The sequence below is a fragment of the Hemiscyllium ocellatum genome, chromosome 29 (assembly GCF_020745735.1).
Source record: "Hemiscyllium ocellatum isolate sHemOce1 chromosome 29, sHemOce1.pat.X.cur, whole genome shotgun sequence".
Lineage (NCBI taxonomy): Eukaryota > Metazoa > Chordata > Chondrichthyes > Orectolobiformes > Hemiscylliidae > Hemiscyllium > Hemiscyllium ocellatum.
In genome coordinates, this window is record NC_083429.1 from 55,879,645 (window position 1) to 55,906,605 (window position 26,961).

Sequence of the window (26,961 nt, forward strand, 5' to 3'; positions counted from 1 at the left end):
GTTATGACCTTTAGGACCCGACCAGCTCGATCAGTAATGCTGCTGCCGAGCCCCTCTTGGTGATGGACATTGAGATCCCCCACTATTTTGTGCCCTTACCATCCTCAGTGTTCCTCTCAGTGTTGTTTAACGTGGAGGGGTATCGATTCATCAGCCGAGTGAGGACAGTGAGTGGTAATCAGCAGGAGATTTCCTTTCCCGTGTTTGATCTGAAGCCATGTACTTTCATGGAATCTGGAGTTGAGGATCCTAGAGCCCCCACCCCCGCAACTGCATACAGGGCATTCTGCTATAATGCATGTTTCATTAACACAAATTCACTGTAATGCATTTAACAGATTGGGGACACTGTTTCTAAAGCGGGAACCTTTAAATCATGTGTTGGCTGTAACGCGATTACATCGCCAACATTTTAAGCGCTGTTTCTAAAGCTCGATTTTTCTATAACACAGGGTTGCAAAAGAGCACAACCATCGCATAACTGTATCACTGTGCCTCCACCTCTGCTGGGTCTCTTCTGCCAATAAGACATGACACATCCAGGGATGGTGGTGTCTGGGACATAGTCATACTCTCTGAATCATACCTTACAGACAGACAAAATCAGGTTGTTGTTTGACTAGTTTGTTGGACAGCTCTCCCAGTTTTAGTACTAGTCTCCTGATGTAGTGAGGAGGACTGTGTGGGTCAACAGGGTTGTTTCTGTTGTTGTCTTTTCTTGTGCCTAGGCAGATTCTAGGTGATCTCTTCGATTTCAGCTCCTTGAGACTTTGAATGGCTTGCTAGGCCGTTTCAGAGGGTAACTGAGAATAACTACATTGCTGTGGGTCTGGGGTCACATGTAGGCCAGACCAGTGGGGATGACAGATTTCTTCCCCTGAGGAGTTTTAGTAAACCTGATGGGTTTTTCTGACAATCATCAGTGGTTTAACGCTCATTATTAGTCTCTTAATTCCAGATTTTTATTGAATTCAAATTCCACAATCTGTCCTGGTGGGATTTAACCCGAGTCCCCAGACCATTACCTGGGTCTCTGGATTAATAGCTCAGCAATACTAACCCTCAGCTTTCACAGCCCCCCAAACCCCACCATGCGCCATGGTTTCTCGTGGAATGTAAGTGCTGTAAAGGTTTAAAAGCTGGTGTTTATAAAGAATTTTTTTTTTCAGTGTGCTCCTGCATACTCACCAGCTGGGAAGAATTTCGATATCAAGGGGAAGCTACTGTAAGTATGATGAAAGATAGCAAGCCTTTCACAAATACCCTGCAATTCATGACCTCGGAATGTTACAATGACCTTAGAGTCAATGAAATAATTTTGTTTCAATAAAAGAAACACAACAGACAATTTGAACAGAGGAAGTTACCACAAATATATGAACAATGAGATTAATAACTAACTCTCTTGTTTTGGTATTGTTGATTGATTGTTAAAAATTGATGAGGACACCCTGGATTGTTTATCTCCACCTGAAATACTCTTGAGTTTGTGGTTTTGCTATTTGGTACCTCATGACCTAGCAATGCTACTCTGCAAACCAGTGGCTTCAGTTACAAGTCTCTAATGCCTGGATTCTCACCCCTAAACCTCGCTCTACCTTAGATTTCTTCTTTAAAGTGATTCATAAAGTTTACTTCTTTAACAAAACTTTTATCACCTGTCTGAGGCAATATTGTGTTTTTATTTGGTTACATTCCTGTGGAGTACCTTGGTACATTGTGTTGTAGTACAGGTGCTATTTAAATGTATGTACTGTATTGTAAATGCAGTGTTAGCTCAATAATGTCTTACTCCATTCACACTAAATTTTATTTTCAGGGTGTGTCCAATACTGACACAGCTGTTTATAATTGATGCCTCTGATTATTCTCACATTATAGCTGATGTAGAGTATTGTAACATCTCCACAGGAAAGCTACTGGAATAAAATAAAGCCAAAAAGTGCTGGAGAAACTCAGCAGGGTTTGACCGCACTATAGAGAGAGTGACCCTTTCGGCTCTGATACAGTTTTTCAGAGCAGATTGGATTGATGTTTAGTTTAAGAGCTTTCGCCTACTGAAATCGGCTTTTATCTGAGTAAAGCATGGACGTTGCATGATTTTGATGTAACATTTTTAAATGTGGAAAACATTAGTCCAAATGGAAGACAGTGAACAGAAAGAGAAACAAGGAATGGCATACATGTAGAATGTAAGTGTAGGACTAGGTTAGACACTGTAGGGTTCTTTATGCAGAGAAGCATCTGAAATGACATGGCAACAGACATCGATAAATAAACATCTGTGATTGTTAGTCAGTCACTTTGATGAGCAGCAGTTTGCCTGGTGACCCTGAGAGAAATGGGGCAGTTACATTGCAGAAATAGGATAATACGGCACAGGTACAACAGTTGGTAGAACACCTTTGGCCTGACATAATGAACATCGTCACAGAAAAATGGTAATTATTGAATGTAAACATCTAAGGTTCACACTGTTCACCTTCAATATCTCAGGAATTGCAGGATGCAGTGCAAATTAATCTTGTGATGAGTCTATTGATTAGTCTACAAGAATTGCAGATGTGAAACTCCTTGGGAGAGAATGTTGGGAATAATGGGCCTACGCTTCTGAAGCAGAGTTATTGGACTCAAAGCATTAACTCTATGGCCCTGTCTGCATGTAATGCTGGCAGACCTGCTGAGTTTTTCCAGCACTTGTTTTTAATTCGGACTTCCAGAATTCTCAATACTTTGCTTTTGTAATGTAGCCCTAAAGTTATTCAGATTCCAAGCACATTTCATTCACCTCATACTATGTCTCAAGTTACTGCATACTCAGTCTGACAATGTTTATTTATAAACTGTAACCATCATTGCCCGGGGAGTCTAGGTCAACCGATTAACCACACTGTCTCTAAAATAATACTTTTGCAGACTAGTTTTGATTTTCTCTCCTTCAAGTCCAGACATCTCTTCTGGTTCCACTGCACAGGAGTGAGGTAAAATAGTTCGTCAACGATGGGACACTCGTGCAGTAGGCAGCCAGCTATTGCAACAGAATGATTTCCAAAACACTTAGACACTGCACTGAGAGGCCTTGAGATCTTTAGATCGATGAAATCCTCACTTGGCCATTCAGCCCTCACTATCTTTGTAGTATTATGCTGTTCTGATATCAATCACTAGCTGCTATTTGTATTTTTCAGGGAGACTGTGAAACTGGACGTATTGAAGCAGCTGCCAGCTGTGACAATATTAGACACACTCCTGGAGGAAGCTGTCAGTGAGGTGACTGTGGGATTGATCCAAAAAGTTGTTGAAGAACTTGTTGAGAATCACCTGACCAACACAGCTATTAATGATTCTCTGACAGAGCTCATAGTGGAGACGGTTGAGCCAATGGTGCCACAGCTTGTGGGTATCATTAAATAATCTTTTCAGAGAGTTTTGTTTTATTTTAAAATCGTTTGTCTCATAGTGAAACAGTGATTTGTTGAATTGTCCTTGTTTTTATTGTTTCATGGAATGTGGGTGTCACTGGCAACCTCCACATTTGTTGTGTGTCCCTATTTGCCTTTTATCTGAGGCAGTTGAGAGTCAACCACTTTACTTTGGGTCTGGAGTCATAGGCAGACCAGAGAAGGGTGTTTGATTTCCTTCCCGAAAGGATATTAGTGATCCTAGTGGGCTTTAATACAATCAATGGTCATTGTTACTGAATAAATTAAATTCCAGATTATTAATTGAATTCAAATTCCACTAGCTGCTGTGATGAGAATTGAACTCTCATTCCCAAAAAGGATTAATTTATTGTAGTTCTGTTTGCCGAGCTGGGAATTTGTGTTGCAGATGTTTCGTCCCCTGTCTAAGTGACACCCTCAGTGCTTGGGAGCCTCCTGTGAAGCGCTTCTGTGATCTTTCCTCCGGCATTTATAGTGGCTTGTCTCTGCCGCTTCTGGTTGTCAGTTGCTGTCCGCTGCAGTGGCCGGTATATTGGGTCCAGGTCGATGTGCTTATTGATTGAATCTGTGGATGAGTGCCATGCCTCTAGGAATTCCCTGGCTATTCTCTGTTTGGCCTGCCCTATAATAGTAGTGTTGTCCCAGTTGAATTCATGTTGCTTGTCATCTGCATGTGTGGCTACTAAGGATAGCTGGTCGTGTCGTTTCGTGGCTAGTTGGTGTTCATGGATGCGGATCGTTAGCTGTCTTTCTGTTTGTCCTATGTAGTGTTTTGTGCAGTCCTTGCATGGGATTTTGTACACTACATTGGTTTTGCTCATGCTGGGTATCGGGCCCTTTGTCCTGGTGAGTTGTTGTCTGAGAGTGGCTGTTGGTTTGTGTGCTGTTATGAGTCCTAGTGGTCGCTGTAGTCTGGCTGTCAGTTCGGATTACCTTTGTAATCATAGAGAACACACACCGGATCATCAACCCCACACTCACAGGAATCCGATTCAGTAGAGAGGAAGAAAAGGACAACCAGCTCCCATTCCTAGACGTGATGGTACAGAGAACACCGAACGGAGAATTCAGCACAAAGGTATACAGAAAAGCCGCACACACAGACCAAGTCCTGAACTATGAAAGCAACCACCCCAACACACACAAAAGAAGTTGCATCAAGACACTATTCAAAAGGGCCACAACACACTGCAGTACACCAGAACTGCAAAAAGAGGAAGAAAACACCTAAATTGTATTCACCAAAAACGGATACCCGCGCAATTTCATCAACAGATGCCTAAGGGAAAGACAACGGAACAAGGACATGCAACAACCGAAAGGACTAGCCACGCTACCACACATCAGGAGCATTTCCGAACTGACAGCCAGACTGCTGCGACCACTAAGACTCATAACAGCACACAAACCAACAGCCACTCTCAGACAACAACTCACCAGGACGAAGGACCCGATACCCAGCATGAGCAAAACCAGTGTAGTGTACAAAATCCCATGCAAGGACTGCACAAAACACTACATAGGACAAACAGAAAGACAGCTAACGAGCCGCATCCATGGACACCAACTAGCCACGAAACGACACGACCAGCTATCCTTAGTAGCCACACATGCAGATGACAAGCAACATGAAGTCGACTGGGACAACACTACTATTATAGGACAAGCCAAACAGAGAACAGCCAGGGAATTCCTAGTGGCATGGCACTCATACAGATTCAATCAATAAGCACATCGACCTGGGCCCAATATACCGTCCACTGCAGCGGACAGCTGGAACTGACAACCAGAAGCAACAGATTCAAACCACTACAAATGCCGGAGGAAACATCTCAGAAGCGCTTCACAGGAGGCTCCCACGCTCTGAGGATGTCACCTAGACAGGGGACGAAACGTCTGCAACACAAATTCCCAGCTCGGCGAACAGAACCACAACAACGAGCACCCGAGCTACAAATCTTCTCACAAACTTTGAAGGATTAATTTAGGCCTCTAGATTACTAAGGGTTGAAAGTGAGGACTGCAGATGCTGGAGATCGGAGTCAAGATTAGAGTGGTGCTGGAAAAGCAGGTCAGGCAGCATCCAAGGAGCAGGAAAATCGATGTTTCAGGCAGGAGCCCTTCATCAGGAATGAGTGGTGCTTTTCCAGCACCACTCTAATCTTGACTCTGGATTACTAATCCAGTCACATGTCCACTCTACCACAGTCTGCCCTCTATTCCCATACCCCCACACGTGTACAATACTATTATAATAAAATGTGGGCTGTTTTTCTTTGACACATGCATTCAATGTGAATATGAAGATGCAGCCAGTGTAGCAGTCTGCATTATTCCACAATCAGCTGTATTGAGGTATCAATCCATGGTTCATGATCCTTTTGACAGAAGGAGCTTTCATTTATAGAGCTGTGTAATTGGATCTCCTAAAATACTTTACAGCCAATGAAATATATTTTGAATTAGTCTCTGTTCCAACATGGGGACGTGCAACAATCAATTTTCACACAATGAGATGGTATTACTGATTGAAAGAGAAATATTAGACCGACGTTCCTGTTGCTTTTTGAATATTGTGATGGGAGTACTTCTATTTGCTCTCTTATCTAAAAGACGGTGTCACTGACGGTGCAGCATTCCATCAAGTTACCTGACATGCTCATGTCTCCAAACTGGAGCTCAAGCTAGTAACCTCTGATTCACGCCGACTTCATGTTTGGGTCAAGTGACCCTTCTTCAGAACTCGATCCAAAACATGAACACTATTTTCTCTTCACAATGCTGCCAGACGTGCTGAGGTTTTCCCAGCGATTTCTGCTTTTGCTTTTGAAATCCAGTATCAGCAGTTCTTTTTTTAACCTCTGATTCAGTGCTGAGAGTGAAACCCAGGCTGACACTTAGTTTTATCAACGCTGTTTGTAGAGACATTCTTCTTGGTCTGTTATTCTTCCTTTCACCAACTCTATCAGAAACAGAGGCAAGAGTGTGATGCTGGAAAAACAGGTCAACATTTCGGGCATAAGCCCTTCATCATGCCTGAAACGTCAATTGTCCTGCTGCTTGGATGCTGCCTGACCTGCTGTGCTTTTCCAGCACCACACTCTCGACTCTGATCTCCAGCATCTGCACACCTCACTTTCTCCTCTATCAGAAACAGTCTAATTGGCCATTAGTTTAATCACAGCCTGTAGGTGTCGCTGTTGCACAGTATTTGCTGGATTCTCTGAGCCTCAGTCAATGCATCCACAGTATATCATTGCATTTAAAGTTCGTTTGAGATGTTTCTGTGTAACATGGTAATTAGAGAACTTTCTTTATCCTGCTTCCTTGCATTGTCATGTACACTAATGCTATTTTGAGGAACTGCCAAGAATGAGTAGTAACTTGTGTTTTGAATACTGCAGGTGAAAGAGACTGTAAATGAAACATTGCTGGAGGGAATCCTGCAGGAAGACATCCTGCCGGAGGTACTGGATGAGGAAATGAGGAATGTTGCAGTGTTACTGCTGAGTGAATATGACACTGAAACACATGAAGAGCAACAGCAGGCTGTAAGTGAAAGAGCAGGGTATTGTCTTTTTGATCACCATGGTTATCATCTTTCATGTCATACTTAAATGATGACTATCAAGGTATTTATTTTTAAAAGAAGTTATCTAATATATTAGTGCTTGCCATCTGATAAGAGGCCAATGTGGTTTAGCATTATTAAACCAGCTATAGTAAGCAGTCCAGTTTGTATTGTACAGTTTGCCTTCATGGTAGTATCCCTATGGTGAAGTTACACCTATCTGGTCAGCAGGGCAAATTTGGATCATACTGTTGTCGGATAATTGATTGGTAATTCTTTTGAAGGCTTGTCTATGAGAAGTAGCACTTGGGCAAGATATCGTGCATGTCTGCCAGGGATCTGTGAAAAGATTAACGGCTCAGGGCTGAACTGGAAAAAGCTTTAACCAGTTTTAAGGAATTCCAGAGGCAGTGGGAAAGGAATGAAACAGAAGATCTGTGATAAAATGGAGAGCAAGAGAGATTAAATTACTCAGGAAATGGGAGAATTAAGAAAGATGTATGAAGATGGGATGTAAATGATCTTCTCTGGAAAAGTGCAATGTACTTATGACCTGGAATTTGCTGAACTTTGTGTTGAGTCCATAAGGCAGTGAACTTCCTAACTGAACAGTGAGGTGCTGTTTTTCATGTTCCTGGTGAGCTTTGTGGTCAGAACATCAGCAGGGTCTGTGGCTTGAGAAGATAGCTGGGCAAGTTGGGAGGGTAAAATGAGTTAAGGGATTATGATTTAAATGGATGGATCAATAATTAATTAATCGGTGGGGAACAGAACAAGAGCAATAGCACAGAAAGCGTTATAGACTGCAAGAAATCAGAGGAACAATGGAGAGTTAGAGATGAACTGGATCCAAAGGTCTCCAGGTTTTTAATGCAGTGCAGTGCCATGATGCATTCAAGTTTTGATTCAGCAATGTCTGTGGAATCAGGGAAACTGATTTGAAATAAATTAAGAGTTTGACACAAAGGGGTCTTTGTCATGTGCTACAGCCAGTGTTGTGTGCTGGGTCACTGAGAAGATTAGGGAGTGAGCTCTTACAAAATGGTTTGCTCTTTTTTCACAAACCTCCCAAGAAATGGGCGGCATGGTGGTACAGTGGTTAGCACTGCTGCCTCACAGCACCAGAGACCCAGGTTCAGTTCCCGACTCAGGCGACTGACTGTGTGGAGTTTGCACATTCTCCCCGTGTCTGCGTGGGTTTCCTCCGGGTGCTCTGGTTTCCTCCCACAGTCCAATGATGTGCGGGTCAGGTGAATTGGCCATGCTAAATTGCCCGTAGTGTTAGGTGAAGGGGTAAATGTAGGGGAATGGATGGGTTGCGCTTCGGTGGGTCGGGTGGACTTGTTGGGCCGAAGGGCCTGTTTCCACACTGTAAGTAATCTAATCTAAAAAAAAATGGGGTTGAGGCACAGACCCACCGTCAGCTAATTGGACTCGGACAGTCTGCTGGAGCTATCCAGGCCATGACATCCACGCTGTCTGATTATGGGACTACCCAATTCCTGTCATTGCAGTGTTCCTTCCCTGTACTCCTGTCATCTTTTTCTCTCCATTACTTTATTAAATTGTCTTTTGAAAGTTAGTATTGAATCGCCTCATATTACCATTCCAGGCAACTGTTGCAAATTATAACAACTCCGTGTAAATTAAATATTCCCCTTTGTTGCCTCCGGCTCTCTATCCAACCATGTCTCCTCTCATTACTGACTTTTTCATCCATCAAAGAAGTTTTTTTCCTCATTTACTCGATCAAAACTTTTCACCATTTGAATGCTTTTATCAAACCTCCTCTTAGCCGTCTCTGCTTTCAGGAGAGCAAGCCTGGTTTCTGCCACCCTTCCCCATTACTGAAATTGCTCATTTAGGGAATAATCTAGGGAACTTCTTCTGCAGCCTGAACATCTTCTTAAAATCGATATACCAATAGGCTCAAGAGACTTGATGACTACCTCATGTTCCTATTTTCACCTCCACAAACTATGAACAGTTGCCCTGTTGGAAGGGGATGGAAAGAGCTTTAGATGGAAAGGTCCATTTGGGCCCCACCGTCTTTGGCAGTTTCGGGTGACATAATGGGTACAGTCTGAAGACACCTAAAAGTGTTAAATTGGAATTAGCCTTGGCTGGGTTAGGATTACCTCTGAACGGGAAAAGATGCATACAATTGTGAAAGAAATATGGCAATGAGATCAAGGTACATCACTTTTCAGTAATGTAATAGCAAGCACTTTCATAGTCTGGTAATTAACACACATTTTTCTGCAGGTGAGCACAAATGCTGACCAGAGACTCCTTGATATGTTCCTCTTGGAGGGTCTTTTGAAGATTCTCAGGAACCAGGGGAGAGAATTGTCTGAAATGATTGAGCTGGACAGGCTATTAGACGGTGAGTTGTTCTATTCTCCACATATTCATGCATTATTACTCTCCAGGCAACTGAGCACAGGGTGGCAGGGTATGGAGAAATGTCTGAGTGTCCTAATCCAACACACACACCCTCAAATTCGTCTACACCTTAGTGAAAGCATCTGCAGAGGTCAATGTTTTCCCAAGAAAATAAAAGGAAAATCCAAGGGTTTAAGGAACCACTGACAGCATTCTCTTTAGTAGCAAACATTTGAGAGATTATTGCAAAATATCAGAATGACTTTGGAACTCAAACCTCTCTGTTGTGTGAAAAAGAAGAGAGAATTTAAATGAAACAGGGAGATTTTTATTTAAACCAAGGAACCGTGCTTCATTTTCAATAATGTGAGTTTGTATCCTAAATAAATTTGGCATAAATATTAAGATTAGTAACTGTCAAATTGTGATAAAGCCTAATCCTTTTTTTAGGGAAGGAAATCTTACCTTAACATTGTTTTAAGAAGTTATTACCTGGTATGATTATATGTGACTCCAAACCTACAGGCAATTAGTTGATGTTTAACTGCCTACTAAAATGGCCTAACAAGCTACTGGGTGTATTGAAGAAGGGAGCTCACCTCCATTTTCTCAAGGCAGTTTAGGCATGGGAATGAAATGCTGGCCTTGTCAGCCACAGTCCCATCTAAAAGTGAAGGTAGAACACATGAGGCCAGGCTGCTCACGCTGTTAGACTGAGTCTGCACTGGAAGGACAATCTCAATACAGTGACAACATGTTCCCATTATAGATGTAGACCTAGGAATTTCTAAAGGAAATAGAAAGAGCACAAGCCAACATTAGGCCAGATGTTCCAGCCTCTTGATGGTTGGCGACTGGTCACATTCTTGAAGATGAGCTTTAGGACTGGGAAGCCCTGACTTGCATCTGGAATATCTGAAATACTTCAACTTCACAGGGCAGTTCCCCTGACCCCCAGGACCCCCTGTGAATGTATCTGCATTTGAACTACAGTTGGAGATTTCAGACATTTCCACAATCCTTACCTAGATTGTCACCCAAAAAATGTCTGAGAGTCTGATATCCCTGAACCTAATGACCACACTTTCTCATCTGCTCAGGCCTCTGTAAGAAACGACAGCAAGGACAGGCTGTTTAGCCCGTCAGTCATGCTCAGCTGTTCAGCCTGATCACAAAGATCAGTCTGTGATGTTAACTCCCACATTCCAGCCTGCCCTTCTTGAGTACAGTATCATACAGCATTGACTGAAATGGCGAGCAGCTCATCGAGATGCAACCAGCTTTACCACAACTCTCGAGAAACTTCACCCTGAACGTTGCGTTAATTTCATCATCGGTTTGCAGGTCTGTGACTTAGAATATACTCTGCCCTCCCTTTTGCAGGTTGGATGCTTGATGTCCTTATCAGGCAATATCTGAACATTACCCAACACTGTTGTTTAATTACTGACAATGTGGCGCTGAAGGATTACCACAGAAAGGCTTTCACTGACGTGGTAAGTGCATGTGCCTTCCACTTTATTCTGAATATTTCCCTCCTTAAAAGCTACTGATTTGTTTTGTTTTTCTCTCAGGAGTTTTGTTTACAGCCGCAACTTGTGGGTAAGGGCTTTTAAGGATTTAGGAATGAAGGACTTCGATTTCACAAGCTACCATCAACGACAACCAACAGAGAGTTTCCTCTAGGCTATCTCCATCCAGCACTCCTGTGACCGGGTTTGATGCAGAGCAAAACTGCCTCTACATTGTTGTTCAATTTAATCTGGTTCACCACCATCCTCAGAAGAACATACACCTCAGTTCCAATACACTTGCCCTGTACATTGGGAGAAACAGCCATATCAGGAGGTTCTGTGTTTCACATCCAATGTAGTGCAGTGTTAATTGACATGAACACTTTCCATAGGCTTCTTAAAACCTGCAGACAAGAATCTTTATTGTATTGAGGCATTGCTTGGTGGTAGGGCTTAGTTTCTCTGTCATAGGATGGGGTGGCAACCACTTATAGTCCCCTTCTATGTGATTCTTCGATTTTATTTTCTCTAATTAAAGGAATTATTCAAAATTCCCAGGGGTAGGAACAAAGAGAGACCCAATGTAAAAGGCAAGTGTTCACCTACATGGTGACTGTCAGGTGTTGACCCATCAGTAATGGCTCTCTGTCTTGTGCAGGTGCTGGATGTGATCTTGTCAGAGCTGAGTGAACACGTGGATGAAGACCTGGCCGATCTCTTCCAGTACGAACAGCAAATGGAGGAGAGAAACTTAATCGCAGACAGTGGTTATCAGGGGGTCTGAGATCGAGGGGTGTCCGAGATGGGGTGGTGGTGTTATTGGGGTGTCTGACACAAGGGCAGTAGTGTGTGGGTCTACAGTTTTAAATCATTATATTTTTGCAATTTATCTTTTGAACTTTATGTAAACAAGAAGTCTCACTTCGTAAACATTGATTTAACCCAAAAGTGGCTGTGATTTGATGTCAAACTAGTTAATTATGTAGATATATTTTATAGCTATGAATTTTTTTTAGCTTGTTTCTAATGATTTCAAACATAGCTGATATTTTAACTTGGTATTTTCCCCTCTGCCCCAATGTTTACATAAGAATTATTTTGGCATTGTTTAAACAGAGGAGTTGACCTAACTGTATTGATCCTATTACCCTTGTCCTGCATGCTGGAGAATAACTAGCCTTCCATGGTGTGGCCAGTGAACTAGAGTTTGACTTGATAAGCAGGGTACAGGTGGGAGACATTATCATGGATTGGTCAACAAACTGATACAGGTTTTGGTAAGTCTGCGAGAGATAACACTCCTGCTTTGATCAGATCTTCTGTTTCAAGAAACTCTTACGGACATCTTGAACTTGGACGAAGCCAGAAATTTGGCAAACGACTGCCGCAGCCGGATTGTAGGAGGGAAGTGTCTGCCCAGAGAATCCAGCCCCAAGAACTGTTCTGTGGGGACTTGGTCTAATCTTTTCCAAAAGTTGTTTTATTATTTTAGACACTTGACTTGGACAGACTAATTTAGGGTTCTTTTTACCATTTTGGATCATGTTTAGACTGGTTTGGGATTCACAGATTCCTACAGCGCCCTTCAACCCGTTAAGTCTGCAACAACATAATAACCACTAAAAGTATGCTAATCCCTATTTCCTGCATGTGTTCCTTATCTTTGAATGTGATGATACTTGAAGTACTCATCTAATTTTTTTTAAAAAAGGTTGTAAGATTTCCAGCCTCCACTCCCTCCCCAGGCAGTGCATTCCAGATTCCCACACCTACCGAGTGAAAATGGTTTCTTCTCAAATCCTCTCTCTATCTGTTACACATTACCCTAAAACTATGCCCTTTCATCTTGATGCCTCAACCCAGGGGAACAGCTGATGTCTCTTCAGTCTGTCCAAAACCCTCATAACATTATTTGAATCATGTCCCCCCTCAGCCTTCTCTGCTCTAGAGAAAACAAACCAACCCTTTGTAGTCTCTCTTTGTAGTCTCAGTTTCTCCATCCCTGGCAACGTCCTGGTGAACCTCCTGTACGCCCCCCACCCCACCCCCACCAGTGCTAGCCTTCCTACATTGAGATTTAATGTTTGTGCTATGACAAAGTTGCATTTCTTACTTTCTACAAGGTCTTCTGTTTCCTTTAAATTATCTTCCTTTTGTAATAATTTAGCATTTAACATTTCACTCTTGTTGTAACATTGTATCCAATAAAATGGTTGTACTAACACGTTCCAGGGAATTGTCACTCATTCCTGTGACATCCTGAATAATGTTCTTAATCTGAGGGAGAATCTGCAGGGAATCTGTCCTCCCGGCTGTCTGTGGAATATTGGGCTGACACAGCCAGTTTGGATTGCTTTCTTACATCTGGCCTGTGGATATTGGTCAAAAGACGGTTTTTACCTTTTAGAATTAATAATGTTGCCTCCAGTGAAAAAACTGTTCGAATCCCCTTGAACTTTGAATTAAGCTCCTTCACTTTTGGTGTTTGGTGCACAAAATTGAGAAAGGTTTGGAAATGATAAGAGCTCACTTGACCATTCAGACTTTAAACTGCATTTACTAGTTTACCTATTATCAGTCACATCTACAATGAAGGTAGCACACAGTTATCACTGGTACGTCCAGTCCTTTGTTATCGTAGCTAAACTTTACAAAGAGAATTGGTAGCCTCAGAATAGAAGTAGCCAAAACGCTTCCTGAAATGGCTGATCTCCAACTTCAATGAAATGGTAGCTCACTTGGACCCCCACAATTCGAGGGAAATGTCAGAATTTTGTTTTCTTTGGCATCATACAATTACCACAAAGAATATAAATTATGAAATCCAGTTTTTTATTGTTCACTTTGAAAGACATCAGAGATTTGTTGGCCAATGCTCGTTAAGATCTCGGGCACCTTTTGAAGGGCACTGGAAAAAAAGTCCCTAAAAAAAGAGAGAATAATTACTGCAACATCAGTGACAAAGTACAGAGGGTGCTTTACTCCATATCCCCAAAGCCTGTCCATCGTCTACAAGGCACAAGTCAGGAGTCTGATGGAATAGAACATGGAACATTACAGTGCAGTTCATGCTCTTTGGCCCTTGATGTTGCACAAATCTGAAGCCAATCTACCTACACTATTCCATTCTTGTTCATTTATCTATCCAACAACCATTTAAATGCCCTTAAAGTTGGCGAGACTACAACTGTTGCAAGCAGTGCCATGGCCCTACTACTCTGAGTAAGGAAACTACTGGCATCTGTGCTATATCTTTCACCCCTCAATTTAAAGCTATGTCCTCGTGCTCACCATCACCATCTGAGGAAAAAGGCTGTCACTGTCCACCCACTCTAACCCTCTGATTATCTTATATGTCTCACTAAAATCACCTATCATCCTCCTCTCTAACAAAACAGCCTCAAATCCCTTAACCTTTCCTCGTAAGACCTTCCCTCCATACCAGGCAACAACCTAGTAAATCTCTGAACCCTTTCCAAAGCTTCCACACTCTCCTTATAATAGTGACCAGAACTGCACGCAATCCTCCAAGTGCGGTTGCACCAGAGTTTTGTACAGCTGCAGCATAACCTCCTGACTCCAAAACTCAATCCCTCTACCAATAAAAGCTAACACACTATATGCTTCATAACAACCCTATTAACCTGGGTGGCAACTTTCAGGGATCTATGTACATGGACACAGAGATTTCTCTGCTCATCTACAGTGCCAAGAATCTTATCATTTGTGCAATACTCTGCACTCCTGTTACTCTTTCCAAAGTGAATCACCTCCTACTTTTCTCTATTTGTCACCTCAGCCCAGCTCTGCAGCTTATCTACATCCCTCTGTAACCTACAACGTCCTTCGGCATATCCACCAACCTTCGTGTCGTCCGCAAATTTACTAACTCATCCTTCTATGTCCTCATTCAGGCCATTATAAAAAATGACAAACAGCAGTGGCCCCTAAACGGATCCTTGTGGTACACCATTAGTAACTGAACTCCAGGATGAACATGTCCCATCAACGACCACCCGCTATCTTCTTTCAGCTAGCTAATTTCTGATCCACTTGCCTGGATGGGTGCAGCTCCAACAACACACCTGAAGCTTGACACATCCGGGACAAAGCAGCTGTTTGATTGGCACCTCACCCACAAGCCTCCACTTCCTCCATCACCGATGCTCAATAGCAGCAGTGCGTATGATCTTCAAGATGCTCTGCAGGAATTCACTAAAGATCCTCAGACAGCACCTTCCAAACTCGCAGCCATTTCCATCGGGAAGGACAAGGACGGCAGGTACATGGAACACCACCACCTGCAAGTTCTCCTCCAAGGCACCATCCTGATTTGGAAATATATTGCCCGTTCCTTCAGTGTCACTGGGTCAGAATCCAGGAATTCCCTCCTTCAAGGACACTCTGGGTCAACCTGCAGCACATGGACTGCAGTGGGTCAAGAAGGCAGCCTCACCCCCACCTTCTCAACTGGCATGTAGAGGGATAATCAATGCTGGCTGCACGGCCATGCCCAGATCCCATGAATTAATTTTTAAAAATCATATGTGCATACAAACTAATCTATGGAGGAGGCCATTCAGCCCCTCAGACCTGCTCCACCATTCAAGAAGATCAGACTGATCAGATCAGTTCACATTCTATCCACTACCCAATAACCTTTCACTCTTTATGTATCAGGAATTTAACCACCTCAACCTTTAAATAAGTTAAAACTTCAATGTTTTCACTGCGCTTTGAAAAAGGGAGTTCCAAACAAAGACAACCCTCTGGTGAGAAAACAATTTTCCTGATCCTTCTCTTAAAAGGGTGACTGTTCAAAGTTTGTGAGAAGATTTGTAGCTCGGGTGCTCGTTGTTGTGGTTCTGTCCGCCGAACTGGAGCCAGACTGCTGCGACCACTAGGACTCATAACAGCACACAAACCAACAGCCACTCTCAGACAACAACTCACCAGGACAAAGGACCCGATACACAGCAGGAGCAAAACCAACATAGTGTACAAAATCCCATGCAAGGACTGCACAAAACACTACATAGGACAAACAGGAAGACAGCTAACAACCTGCATCCATGAATACCAACGAGCCACGAAACGACACGACCAGCTATCCCTAGTACCCATACACTCAGATGACAAACAACACAAATTCAATTGGGACAACACCACTATTATAGGGCAGGCCAAACAGAGAACAGCCAGGGAATTCCTAGAGGCATGGCACTCATCCACAAATTCTATCAACAGACACATCGACCTAGACCCTATATACCACCCACTGCAGCGGACAGCAACTGACAACCGGAAGCGGCAGATTCAAACCAGTATAAATGCCGAAGGAAACATGACAGAAGCGCTTCACAGGAGGCTCCCAAGCACTGAGGATGTCACCTAGAAAGTAAACGTTTGCAACAAAAACTCCCAGCTCGGCGAACAGAACCACAACAGGGTGACTGTTTATTTTTAAACTGACTCAAGTTCTATATTCTCCCAAAAGATGAAACATTCTCTTCACATACAGTCTGACGAGACCCCTCAGCATTGTACATGTTTAAATCAAGTTGCCTATTACTCTTCTAAATTCCAGTGTGTACAATCCAGCCTGCCCATCTGTCCTTGTTATCATTAGATAACAATGCCCACCCCCACCCCCACCTGCTCCCCACTCCCAACCCAGCCCCTTCCCCCCAACCCCCCACCCCATTCCAGGAAATAATCTCGTAAACCTTCCTTGAGCTGCCTCCAATCCACATCTATTTTACATTAGACAAGATGAGCAGTGCTGTGGACAGTGTTATAAATGTGGTCGCACCAGTGTCCTGGATAACTGAAGCAGTGCCTCCCAACTTGTGTATCCAATTTCACTCAGTAAAACATAACATTCAATTTGCTTTCCGCTTGCAATTCATGCAAGAGAGTTCGTCCTCTGAGCTCTGCAATCTCTCAGCATTTAAATAATTGGCTTTTGAAAAATTTTTCTTTCCAAAATGGACAATTTCACAATCTCTTTAAATCTGCAGCCACTTCTCTGACTTCACTGTCAGGTCATGGTTATTTCTGTTAGCACTCTCAGTTTGCTTTTTAATACTAAGTGCATTCAGATACAAATCCTTATTTTTGTCTTTTTATTATTTTTGTAGTCTTTAGCTTTACCTACTGAATCATTCTCAGATCTCTTGTTATCTCTGCCTGTCACAGTATACATATGATTTCCCATATTAATACTTTGTTGTTTTTCCTCGCCTCTATTTGATTTACCACATCTTTCTAAATTAAATTCTTTAACTTATTATTTAATTTACAACTTTCTCAACTTGCTTATTTACATGTTTTGCTAGAACGCTGGCCCAAACGCATTTCAGATGTAGACCCAACTAATGGTGCAGCTCCCACTTTCCCCGGGAGTGATGCCAGTGCCCATGAACTGGAAACCATTTCTACCACAACAATCTTGAACTACACATTCATTTCTTTAATCTTATTTCTCCTGTACCTATTTATACGTGGCTCAGGTAATGATCCAGAAATAACTGCCTGTGAGCTTCTGCTTCCTAACTTGGTGCCTACTTTCTCTTCCTGACTCTGAAGTACCTCTTTCCTTGTATCTATGGCATTGATAGCTTCATAAATCACAACGACTGAATCCTTGCTGCTCTAATACTGGACTCTTGAGGTCCACACGCAGCATCAACATCCAACGCCAGAAGTCAATGCATTAATAGGGGATCTCAAAGGAGCCTCAGAGCAGCTCTGTAATCGTGCAGCTTAGAGAGAACTTTGCTTTATTCTCCTTGACAACAGGTTTTGTCATGCACTGAGCAGATGTCATAATCCCTTGCACCAGACAAGAAATATAATTTTCTGGATTTCCCTCTTTGCTACAGAAAACAATGTCAATGTCCCTCAATATATTGTTCCCTATAACCACTGCTGTCCTCTTTGCTCTGCCCACTTCAGTAGCTACATTTATCACTTGCAATGGTCAACTAGCCCTGTGGTCATAACTGTCATCCTGACAAGCTGAAAGGATCTCAGACCTCTGGGGAGTTGCAAATACTGAGGCTCCTGCACTCTGCCATTTGGCTCCCCTCACCTGCCTCACTGATTACTGGGTCAGCAGGAACTGAGAAAAATGTATGAGTGTAGAATTTAAGCTTTCCATTCCCAACTGCCTCTGTAGGCTATTTTCACCCAATAATTACGAAAAGTAAACCGAGCTGAGTGAAGTCAATGTTGCGGCTGCTCACTGGCTTTGTTGAACCACAGAAGACTCTCTGAAGCTGGTGAGCCATTCAGTTGCCTGATCTTTCATTCCCATTACATAATCTTGTAGATTGCTGATGGGCTGGGCTGTAGGACTGGCTTGTTCCAATGGCAAAGCATCACAGGCTGGAAAATAAAGAGAGGAAAAGATTGGAACAGATTGTTCGACAAAGGTTTGGGACAGAATATTTGGCAAAGGATTTCACAGCAAATAGAAGGATTAAAAAAACACAAGAATCTGGTTCTAATGTACTGGATAATTTGTCTGAACTAATTATTTGTACAGAACCTGAAGGAAAACATTCAGGATTATCCAGCAAATGTTGACCAATTACAGAATCACATCTCAGATTGAATACTGTTGTGGGTTTTGCAAGCGCAGACTGGCTGAGTATGGCTCATCCCCTGATTGGGAACAGGTTGTTTTCCCTTTACTTTGGTATTTCTTGTGATTTGTCCTGATGAGTACAAGGTTTGACAAAATGTGCTGTTTTTCAAAAATGACTCAACTTTAACCTAAGTCAGGAACCTCATTCAATTATTAATCATTGAAAATGTCAGCCCGGGGTCATGTGTAGGTTTCTCCTTTGATGGTTTTTGGGGAACTAATTTCTGCGAGACCCTCAATCTATTGGATTGACCACCAGGGTTTATAAGAACCCAGGAAAGTTCAAAAGAAGGTCAATATAACATTAAATGTCCCTTGTGTAGGAGTGTTTGATCCGGACAGTATAGAGAGAGCTTTACTCAGTATCTAATCCCATGCTATCCCTGTCCAGGGGCCGTTTGATGGGGTCAGTGTTGAGGGATCTTTCATTTTAAAACAGTAGACCTTTACACTGTATCTAACCCAGTGCTGTCCCCACTATTGCTTGGAACAAAACAATCTCCCCAAGAAAAGAAACTGATTGATATTTACATTTAAATACAAAGTGTTGCTCACTTACCAATTAGGATTGCACCGAAGACGACTACAACAGACAACACGACCATTTGAATCTTCATTTTGACTTGTCTTTTCTGTCTTTGCTGTCTTAAGTGAGAGGATTGATGATTGATAAAGAGGAATGGCATTATGTTACTGTGCAGTGCTCAGAATGCAAAGAATATGCTCAGAACATCTGAAACATATCAAAGATTATCTCCTGTTTTCTCCTAATCACCAGCACAAAGCAGCTTTCCCTCCAATTGTGCCTCACTCATGAATGCAGCTATCTCTGAAATGGGTAGCTCATTGTGTTGCTTCTAATCCCAACACTCTCGACCACAACATGATCTGTCTCTCCTCTTAACTCTCTCCCTTCACCACTTTGTCTCATCTGTCTCTTTATCCCATCTCTCATCCTCACCCCCTTACTCTCCCCCCTCTCCCCTTCACTCTCTCTCACCTCTCCGTCTCCTCCTCATACCAAGCACTTGCTGACACTGGTGAGAAGCATAAAAAGTGGCAGCAGAGAGATGTCTCCCTGTAGTGACACAGGGTGAAGCCAGTACGAGTTGAGTGGGATTGAACACATTCCAGAAGAAAGCAGTGTGATGTTTGTAATGAAGGGGAAATTGATTGGTTAAGTAATATTTCTCTTGTGTTTCCTAAAATAGGCCAATCAGTCAAGCGTGGAGCCAAAAGGTCAAACATTCAGTTTGGCCAACTTCAGTTGTAAGTGAATTAAACTGTTTGACACAGAATAATGTTATGTCTTCCAGTCAATGTTCCTTTTAGTGACATGGTACCACAGCATGGGACTCAATGGTATAACAATTTCAGACTGAGATCACTCGAAACATGACCTGACCTTTATTGGTCAGAGTATTGAGTACGGTAGTTGGGAGGTCATGTTGCAGCTGTACAGGACATTGGTTAGGCCACTGTTGGAATATTGCGTGCAATTCTGGTCTCCTTCCTATTGGAAAAATGTTGTGAAATTTACAGAAAAGATTTACAAGGATGTTGCCGGTTTGGAGGATTTGAGCTACAGGGAGAGGTTGAATAGGCTGGGGCTGTTTTCCCTGGAGCGTCGGAGGCTGAGGGGTGACCTCATAGAGGTTGATAAAATCATGAGGGGCATGGATAGGATCAGTAGACAAAGGTCTTTTCCCTGGGGTGGGGGAGTCCAGAACTAGAGGGCATAGGTTTAGGGTGAGAGAGGAAAGATATAAAAGGGACGTAAGGGGCAATTTTTTCATGCAGAGGGTGGTACGTGTATGGAATGAGCTGCCAGAGGAAATGGTGGAAGCTGGTACAAAGGTATTTGGAAGGGTATATGAATAGGAAGCATTTGGTGGGAAATGGGCTGGGTGCTGGCAGATGGGACTAGATTGGGTTGGGATATCTGATCGGTATGGACAGGCTGGACCAAAGGGTCTGTTTTTGTGCTATACAGATCTATGACTCAATGACTCTGACTAGAAGCATTAACTGAACAGCCTAAACCAGCCCAGACACTTGTGTCTATAAATGTAATTGTTCTTTATTATAGACAGCTGCAATTATATCACATTATCCTTGCCTAGTTTATGTTATGAGGGATAACACAAACTTTGCCATGACAGGCAAAGATATCCTGTTGGATATCATGGTTGTAGGAGGTGGCCGTCTGGAAAGAAACAATTCCAACATCTCAATAACAGATATTTGTCAAAGTAATTGAAGATGAATTGAACAGCAGCTCTGCATAATAAAGAATTCAGACAATTAACATCATCAGCTTCTGAGAGTACATTTACTCATACAGATCTGTAGACAGGACCTGTCAGAAGACAGGGAGATTTTCATTGGGGTGGCACGGTGGCTCAGTGATTAGCACCACTGACCCGGGTTCAATTCCAGCCTCTGCTGTCTGTGTGGAGTTTGCACATTCTCCCCATGACTGTGTGGGTTGCTTCTGGGTGCTCCGGTTTCCTCCCACAGTCCAAAGATGTGCAGGTCAGGGTGGATTGGCCATGGAATTGAAGGGATGGGGTGGGATCCTTTTTGCAGGATCAGTGTGCTGAGTTCTTTCTGGTTAAAATGTAAGTTCTTTCATGTTACAAGAAATATATAACAGTGCCTTACTTCCAAAGTAAATTGTAAATGGCAGCATATCTGAGGGTTATGGTCAGTCACTGAGATGGTGAATACTGTCTCCCTTCCTGTCTCTCTTTAAAAACATTCTGCTTCTTTTAAAAATAGGCATCTGAATGGTTCTAGAAGCACAGTTAGAAAGATCTGTAGCAGAACTACAGCGAAACCAACCCCCTTGGAAGGCCATTTTATAAACTAAGAAGGTTTTTCTCTCTCCAGACTCCCTTCCGATTTTTCTATCAGTGCCAAAATAAACAAACAAACATCAATGGGACATCATTACTCCTATTTCAAAAAGGTTGAAGCCTGTAAATTTTAAACTTCCAGGACGTAGTTCACGAAGCATCTTGAAAGGGGCCAAGGCAAATAAAGAAACAGCTGAGAGAAAGTGAACAGGAGAGACAGAGAATTTACAGCCCAGGAACAGGCCCTTCGGCCCTCCAAGCCTGAGCCGAGACTAGCTGAAGGTAAGACTGAACAAGCTCCAACTTGTTATATATGGGGAAGAGGCAATTGACAATCTTGTTAGAAGTTGCCCCAAGGGACAGATGTGACTGTGGCTTTTCCAGTGAGGAAATCTCGGACAGACTGATTGAGTTAGCCACCATGGTAATATGAACCAAAGCCTTCACAGCTAATAATATCATAAAATCCGAAAAGGCAGGAAATTACATGCTGAAAGTTCAAACTGAGCCAGGTGGGAGTGCCAGCATTTCACCACCATCAATGTCCTGCAATACAAGCACCTCAGCAAGTGGTGCTCAAAAGCACAGGCCATGAGAAGTTGTGTCACAGTATTTACTGAATCACACAGCAGTGACAACACCCAAGCTCCTGTTGCTTTTCAGAAATATTAATTGTGTTGGTGGCAGGGCTCTCCATGTTCATTGATCGAGATATACACCTCAATCATGAGGGTCAAACAACACTCTGCACTGGGACAATCACACATGATCCAATTTAAACAGTTAGATCAAGGATGATCTGTCCACTTTGGCCAGAGCTGGTGTCAAGTGGTCTGTTGCCTGTTTTGATCAGATTTACATCTTTTAGCAACAAGTTTCAATTAGAGAAGCTGGTGTTGTCTCTGGGACAGTGTTACTGGAGGGACACTTGGTGAACAAGGATAAGGTTATGACAGGTTTAGATAAAATAGAAGCTGTGCCTTATTGACACATGGTACCAGGGTAGAGGGCACAGATTAAAGGATTGGGAAAGAGTAGTGGAGATGAGGGAGGCAGGAGGGCTGTGAGGATGAATATATTTACACGGTGAATGCCAGTAATCCAGAATTTACTTCATGTTCAGGGAGGTTGGTAGAGGCAGAGACAATGGTGCTTGAGGAAAGTAAATTAAACAGACAGGAATCAGTAAATTGAGAGAGACAATACTCTCCTGGAGAAGGGTGGGACATGGCATGTACAGTCAGTCTCTGTAATTAGACCCCTATCCCTTTCCCCTTCTCGGTTTGCTTCATCTCAACATTTCCCACCCATCCAGCTACCCCTTCTCAATCTGTCTACGTCTCCTGTCCCTCCCGCTCCTCACCCCCTCCTACACACCCTTCCTGTATAATTACTGCCCCCCGTCCCCCTCACTCCCTCCTACATACCCTTCCTTTATAATTACTGCCCCCTGTCCCCCCCCTCACTCCCTCCTACATACCCTTCCTTTATAATTACTGTCCCCTGTCCCCCCCCTCACTCCCTCCTACATACCCTTCCTTTATAATTACTGCCCCCGTCACCCCCACTCCCTCCTACACACCCTTCCTTTATAATTACTGCCCCCTGTCCCCCCCCACTCCCTCCTACACACCCTTCCTGTATAATTACTGCCCCCTGTCCCCCCCCATTCTCTCCTACATACCCTTCCTTCATAATTACTGCCCCCTGTCCCCCCCCCACTCCCTCCTACATACCCTTCCTTTATAATTACTGCCCCCTGTCCCCCCCCACCCCCTCCTACACACCCTTCCTTTATAATTACTGCCCCCTGTCCCCCCCACTCCCTCCGACACACCCTTCCTGTATAATTACTGCCCCCTGTCCCCCCCCACCCCCTCCTACATACCCTTCCTTTATAATTACTGCCCCCTGTCCCCCCCACCCCCTCCTACACACCCTTCCTGTATAATTACTGCCCCCTGTCCCCCCCACCCCCTCCTACACACCCTTCCTTTATAATTACTGCCCCCTGTCCCCCCCCACCCCCTCCTACACACCCTTCCTTCATAATTACTGTCCCCTGTCCCCCCCCCACTCCCTCCTGCACACCCTTCCTTCATAATTACTGTCCCCTGTCCCCCCCCACTCCCTCCTGCACACCCTTCCTGTATAATTACTGTCCCCTGTCCCCCCCCCACTCCCTCCTGCACACCCTTCCTTCATAATTACTGTCCCCTGTCCCCCCCCACTCCCTCCTGCACACCCTTCCTGTATAATTACTGCCCCCTGTCCCCCCCCACTCCCTCCTACACACCCTTCCTTCATAATTACTGCCCCCGTCCCCCCCCACTCCCTCCTACACACCCTTCCTGTATAATTACTGCCCCCTGTCCCCCCCCACTCCCTCCTACATACCCTTCCTGTATAATTACTGCCCCCTGTCCCCCCCCACTCCCTCCTACATACCCTTCCTGTATAATTACTGCCCCCTGTCCCCCCCACCCCCTCCTACATACCCTTCCTTTATAATTACTGCCCCCTGTCCCCCCCACCCCCTCCTACACACCCTTCCTTTATAATTACTGCCCCCTGTCCCCCCCACCCCCTCCTACACACCCTTCCTGTATAATTACTGCCCCCTGTCCCCCCCCCACTCCCTCCTACACACCCTTCCTTTATAATTACTGCCCCCTGTCCCCCCCCACCCCCTCCTACACACCCTTCCTTCATAATTACTGTCCCCTGTCCCCCCCCCACTCCCTCCTGCACACCCTTCCTGTATAATTACTGCCCCCTGTCCCCCCCCCACCCCCTCCTACACACCCTTCCTTCATAATTACTGTCCCCTGTCCCCCCCCCACTCCCTCCTACACACCCTTCCTTCATAATTACTGTCCCCTGTCCCCCCCACTCCCTCCTGCACACCCTTCCTGTATAATTACTGTCCCCTGTCCCCCCCCACTCCCTCCTACACACCCTTCCTGTATAATTACTGCCCCCTGTCCCCCCCCACTCCCTCCTACACACCCTTCCTGTATAATTACTGCCCCCTGTCCCCCCCCCACTCCCTCCTACATACCCTTCCTTTATAATTACTGCCCCCTGTCCCCCCCCACTCCCTCCTACACACCCTTCCTGTATAATTACTGTGATTAGTCTCTGAAGGTGGACTCCAAAACCCCACCCGAACAGTTTGGCAGCTTCAGTTGTGTATCTGCCTTGATCCTATCACTTTTTCATTTGTTTTAAAAGCTGCTCCGTAACCAGAATCAGTAAATCACTTGGAGTTTTTTCTGTTTTCTCTTCTCTCTTACACCATTCCTTCTTCAGAATTTCCAAGTGTATTTGAGTCCCCAGTTCGTAAAGCCCATCCTGAACAATCTTTGTGCTACTATCCTTTGTTGTTAATTAAAACCTTTGAGGAATTGCACAGCCACAGCCCCACCTCCTTCCTCTCGACAATAAACAGACTCATTCTCCATTAGCTCTTCAGGCACAATGGTTGTTGTAACACTGAGCTCTTACCTGGAAATGTGTGAATGTCTCTGATCTGTTGTGAAGTGAGTTGATCTTATATAGCACCTGATAAGACCATTCAGGTTAATATAATCAATTCCTGTTGACTAATAGTTAGGGAGTTTGTTGTGTCAAAGGTTGTCAACAGCAGAAACTGATGGCCAAGGATTTTGAAAGCTTGTCGTCTTTTCTGCTGACGTGCACAAGTTGCATTGCCTTGACTCCAGGTGAACATGTGGCCCAGGTTTCCAGATGATAGATCACACATTCTAGTCAATATTTCATGGTATGTTTGGGCACCTGGTACCGAGTTTAGTGTAACCTCCATGAACTAATTTCTGTTTTGAAACAAGTAAACTCAAGATTGGGAGCTGATTTCCTCGGATGAGGACTCCAGGATTAAAATGAGAGCAAAGGAGCGGTATCAGGAATCCCTGATACACAGACCTCCCGTGAAAAAGCTGTGAATGCTGGGGTTTCCGTTAGAATTTTTTAAAAATTCAGATATGATTTTGGTGGGTTGGGTTTCGATGGCGATGGAGCGATGGCAGGATTACCGGAAAGGCCTGAGTAACTCACCTGTTAATGAAAACAGATTCAGGTGCTATATCAACGTAATAACTGTGCGTGGATGGATAAATTGGAAATAAAAGTTTAGAGATTCACAAAATTGTGTTTTCGGCCTGTTCTTGTGGTCCAGGTATTGTCGCTGAAAATGTGTTGCTGGTCAAAGCACAGCAGGCCAGGCAGCATCTCAGGAATAGGAAATTCGCGTTTCGAGCATAAGCCCTTCATCAGGAAGGGCTCATGCTCGAAACGCGAATTTCCTATTCCTGAGATGCTGCCTGGCCTGCTGTGCTTTGACCAGCAACACATTTTCAGCTGTGATCTCCAGCATCTGCAGACCTCATTTTTTACGTCCAGGTATTGTCATTTTGCAGCTTCCCAGCAGGAGTGTGTGCCGTACGGGATAGTTGTCAGCCTGGGGAGGAGGCGGGTGCAGTCCAGTGATGGGCTGGTTATGGCGGGGAGGGGGTGTTTGTGATGGGTTGGTCCTTTGGACACTCTCAGATCTAACACTTGTCACCAGAGAATCTTGTGACTCTGTCATCAAGGTGAAGTCGGTCAGTTCGGGGTGACCAGGAGAGATGGGGGTGAGGGGTGAGGGCTAAGTGTCTCCTGCCCCTTGCTGGAGACTAACTCCCCAGATGATCAAATCCTTGACCCCTCCTTGCTGCTCACTCTCAAAACTCTCAGCTATGTCTCTGCATTCTTCAGTCGTGGAGTGGATGGGAGAGGGGATAGAGAAATGTCACATTATTCCTCCTTTTTATGGGGAAACAATGAAAGCGAAGGAGGGAAGTTCAGGGCAGAGTGTCTCCGAGGAGAGCGGTGGTGTTTGCTGGGGGGAGGGGACAGAGACAGGGGGAAAGAGACACAGAGGAAGAGAGACAGAGATGGACGGGGGGGGGGGGATGGTGGGGGCGGGGTGGGAGGGAGGGACAGAGACGGAGAAAAAAAATGCTGTTTCTAAAGCCGTGGTTGAAGTAAGGTTAATGTGTGTGAGGTTCTGCCTCAAACCAAGTCCTGAGCACCTTAATTAACGGTGGAAATGGCCCAGGATGTTAAGAGATTTCACGTCTGCATGGCTCCAGAGGCTGATAGACAGTTGCCTTTCTCCAGAACCTTGTATCTGGAGGATCGAGCTGTGGGACAGCTCAGAGCCAATCCCCACCCCTGATCTCAAACCCAACCCTCTGAAAGGCCACTTCCCAGCTGATCAGAACCAAGAATCTGGGAAACTGAAACAAGTCTTCCTACAGCTCCTTCCCCAGCAGGCGGCCCTCTCCAGGCAGTGACATGTACACACTGGGAGAGCCAACAGCCAGTGTGCACCCTCCAAACCCCCCAATAAAAACAGTAACAATCTTGTGGCAATCAACAAGCTGTCTGGTTTGAGAGACGAAAGTATTGAGCAGGACACTGGGGAGAGCTACGTTGGCCTGGTTCAAAATGTTAGCCATGGGATTGTTTATTTTGA

The 26,961-nt window shown here is 44.2% G+C and overlaps 2 protein-coding genes across 9 annotated transcripts in view; both read left to right on the top strand.

The window, feature by feature from the left end:
• LOC132829686 (uncharacterized) overlaps positions 1–13,137 on the top strand; it is a 34,057-nt gene extending 20,920 nt beyond the window's left edge. For 7 of the 8 annotated variants that reach the window (XM_060847038.1, XM_060847044.1, XM_060847037.1 and 4 more), the window contains 6 exons: positions 1,170–1,225; positions 3,189–3,396; positions 6,848–6,994; positions 9,280–9,400; positions 10,783–10,895; positions 11,572–13,137. In XM_060847038.1, the coding sequence (XP_060703021.1) occupies positions 1,170–1,225; positions 3,189–3,396; positions 6,848–6,994; positions 9,280–9,400; positions 10,783–10,895; positions 11,572–11,697 (771 nt within the window). In that variant the 3' untranslated portion in view covers positions 11,698–13,137. The other variant, XM_060847040.1, reaches the window with a different exon arrangement.
• A 12,313-nt stretch (positions 13,138–25,450) lies between these two features.
• LOC132829678 (apolipoprotein A-IV-like) overlaps positions 25,451–26,961 on the top strand; it is a 41,292-nt gene continuing 39,781 nt past the window's right edge. Inside the window, exon 1 of the mRNA XM_060847026.1 lies at positions 25,451–25,490. Within this exon, the coding sequence (XP_060703009.1) occupies positions 25,451–25,490 (40 nt within the window). The remainder of the gene's footprint in view (positions 25,491–26,961) is intronic.